Source organism: Parasteatoda tepidariorum, chromosome 6 (genome assembly GCF_043381705.1).
Source record: "Parasteatoda tepidariorum isolate YZ-2023 chromosome 6, CAS_Ptep_4.0, whole genome shotgun sequence".
Taxonomy (NCBI): Eukaryota; Metazoa; Arthropoda; class Arachnida; order Araneae; family Theridiidae; genus Parasteatoda; species Parasteatoda tepidariorum.
Window position 1 is genome coordinate 19,921,015 of NC_092209.1, and position 2,284 is coordinate 19,923,298.

Below are 2,284 nucleotides of genomic sequence, written 5' to 3' on the forward strand. Positions count from 1 at the left end.
GGAATGGAGCTTTCTCGTTTGCATCAAACAACTTTCCAAATGCGCCAGCACCTTCGGGTTTTGTTTTCGACCATGCATTCTTTGATAAAAATTTTGCCCATCTTTTTAGATTCACCATATATATATATATATATATATATAATTGCTTTTCATTTTAACTGATTACATTATGATAAATTGTTATAATTTTGTAAGATATATAACTTTTTAATTCAAATTAAATTAAAGCGAAGATTTTTCTTATACTAAACTTTCTTATTCGTTCCTATAGGTCCGTCCTTCAAAGAAGTTAGATCTGCAATCCCTTCAATGGGCTTTTTCCAACAAGACAAAATCAGTAGTGTGGATGAGTAGCCATTGTCCAACACATGGAGGTCGTGATGACTATGTCCAGGAACTCCGCAAATATATCGATGTTGACGTCTTCGGTAAGTGCGGAGACTCAGTGTGTCCTCCCGGCAAAACAGAGAGCTGTCTGCAAGACTTCTCTTCAAAGTACAAATTTTTCTTGGCTTTCGAGAACACTATTTGCAAGGACTACGTGACTGAGAAGTTTTTCAGGACTATGGAATACAATATGATTCCCGTCGTCTTTGGCGGTGCTCCGTACTCGAAGTTGGCGCCACCTGCTTCTTTCATAGATGCTTTGAGCTTCAAATCGCCGAAACATTTGGCATTCTTCTTGGCTGGTGTTGGCAAAGATTTTAAAATATGGAGCACTTATTTTCGATGGCGACAAGATTATGCTATTGATATGAAGAATCATAGAGAATGCGATTTATGTTCACTTCTGCACAAAAACACAAAGCCATCGTCATATGAAAACTTTCGAGAATGGTGGGTGAAAAGCGCCAACTGCAAAACGTGGGAGCCAAAAAGTTGAGTGAATAAAACAAAGCATCTATAATTCCATGGAGCATATCTCAAGCTAATGTTTTTTTGTGTGATACTTTAGCCAGTGTTAGTACTAAATTTATGCTAACATTTGCTAACCTTTTAAACTACCTCCAAAAATAATTTTTTTTATTACTTTTCAATTCGTTTTATACACCGTTGCAAGTTTAGAAAAGACCATTACCGAAAAGAATTTAAGTAATCATCCGCGATTGCATATAGTTCCCTTTTTATATAGTTATCAAGTTATATAATTATGCTTTCAAAACAAAAGCTTTTAAAAGTTAACTTGAATTCGTTCTATTTTTTATAAGCAAAAGGAAGGCCGTGCTAAGTAGTTTTAAAAGTTGTCTATGGCGATATTCGTTCGCACTTGGAGCTTGATATTTGTTAAGCATGCACTCTATTTAGCGTGTAAACAGGCTCTCAATAGAGATAATGGTTTTTCGTCAACTTGCAACAGAATATAATAGGTATAATGTAAGACATAAAACAAAAATTTATTTTAACTTTTAATTTCCTATTTTAAAACAGAAACAAAAATTAGATTTGAAGCAAATAATTCGTCAAAAAACTTAAATTAAAATTGAAAATTACTTACCAAACAAATAACGATTACTATTTATACTTTACTTTTTATTCCATACTATTACTTAATAATGTCTTTTACGTGTTTTATTAATGTCTATGCATCAGTATATAGTTTCTTCTTTTACGACCTCTCATTTCGTATTAAATATGTACTGTAGTTCAGTTTTTAACTATTTTAGTTCTAAAAACTGAGAATTTGCTAACTTAATCATTTGTAATGCAACCACTAGAAAACGAATTTACATAAAACAATTTTTTCTATCATCTGATTCAAATTTGATATAGATGTCACAAATTATTTATTTTATTCATATTTTTTAATGATTAATTTATTTTAAAGGTTTCATCTTGTTATACTATTAATAAGTTTTAGCCTTAATTCCTTAAAATGAGCTATACGGTACTTTATATATATATATGTAAATAAATCATTACTTTACGTCTAGTTTTGTGTTTTTATCCTTTTCAATTTACTTGCATGATGCTTTCCGATAAAATTATAAAATTTGAGCTTAATCATGATGAAACCTCAGTAAACATATGGGACGTAAGTTTATCTGTACCAAAGAAGAAAAAAAGTGGTAAAAATTTCTTTCAATCTTGTTTTGGGGAAAAGTGGAAAATGTTGCCGCAAACTGGGAAATGTAGTCCCTATAGTTTCGGCAGGAGAGCGTTTCAAAGTTTGCTTATTGCCTTTCTTTCTTTCTTTTTTTTTTTCTGCTTGCATATTTCGCCATATTTCGTAAACTTTTAAAGCGAATTGAAAAATCTTTGCACTCAATTATAAAATCAGTTTATT

The 2,284-nt window shown here is 31.3% G+C and overlaps 1 protein-coding gene across 6 annotated transcripts in view; it reads left to right on the forward strand.

Moving 5' to 3' along the window:
- Positions 1-1,930, forward strand: part of LOC107457213 (alpha-(1,3)-fucosyltransferase C) — a 76,370-nt gene extending 74,440 nt beyond the window's left edge. For all 6 annotated transcript variants that reach the window (XM_071182077.1, XM_016075316.3, XM_016075318.3 and 3 more), the window contains exon 3: positions 272-1,930. In XM_071182077.1, the coding sequence (XP_071038178.1) occupies positions 272-883 (612 nt within the window). In that variant the 3' untranslated portion in view covers positions 884-1,930. The remainder of the gene's footprint in view (positions 1-271) is intronic.
- The last annotated feature ends 354 nt before the right edge of the window (positions 1,931-2,284 follow it).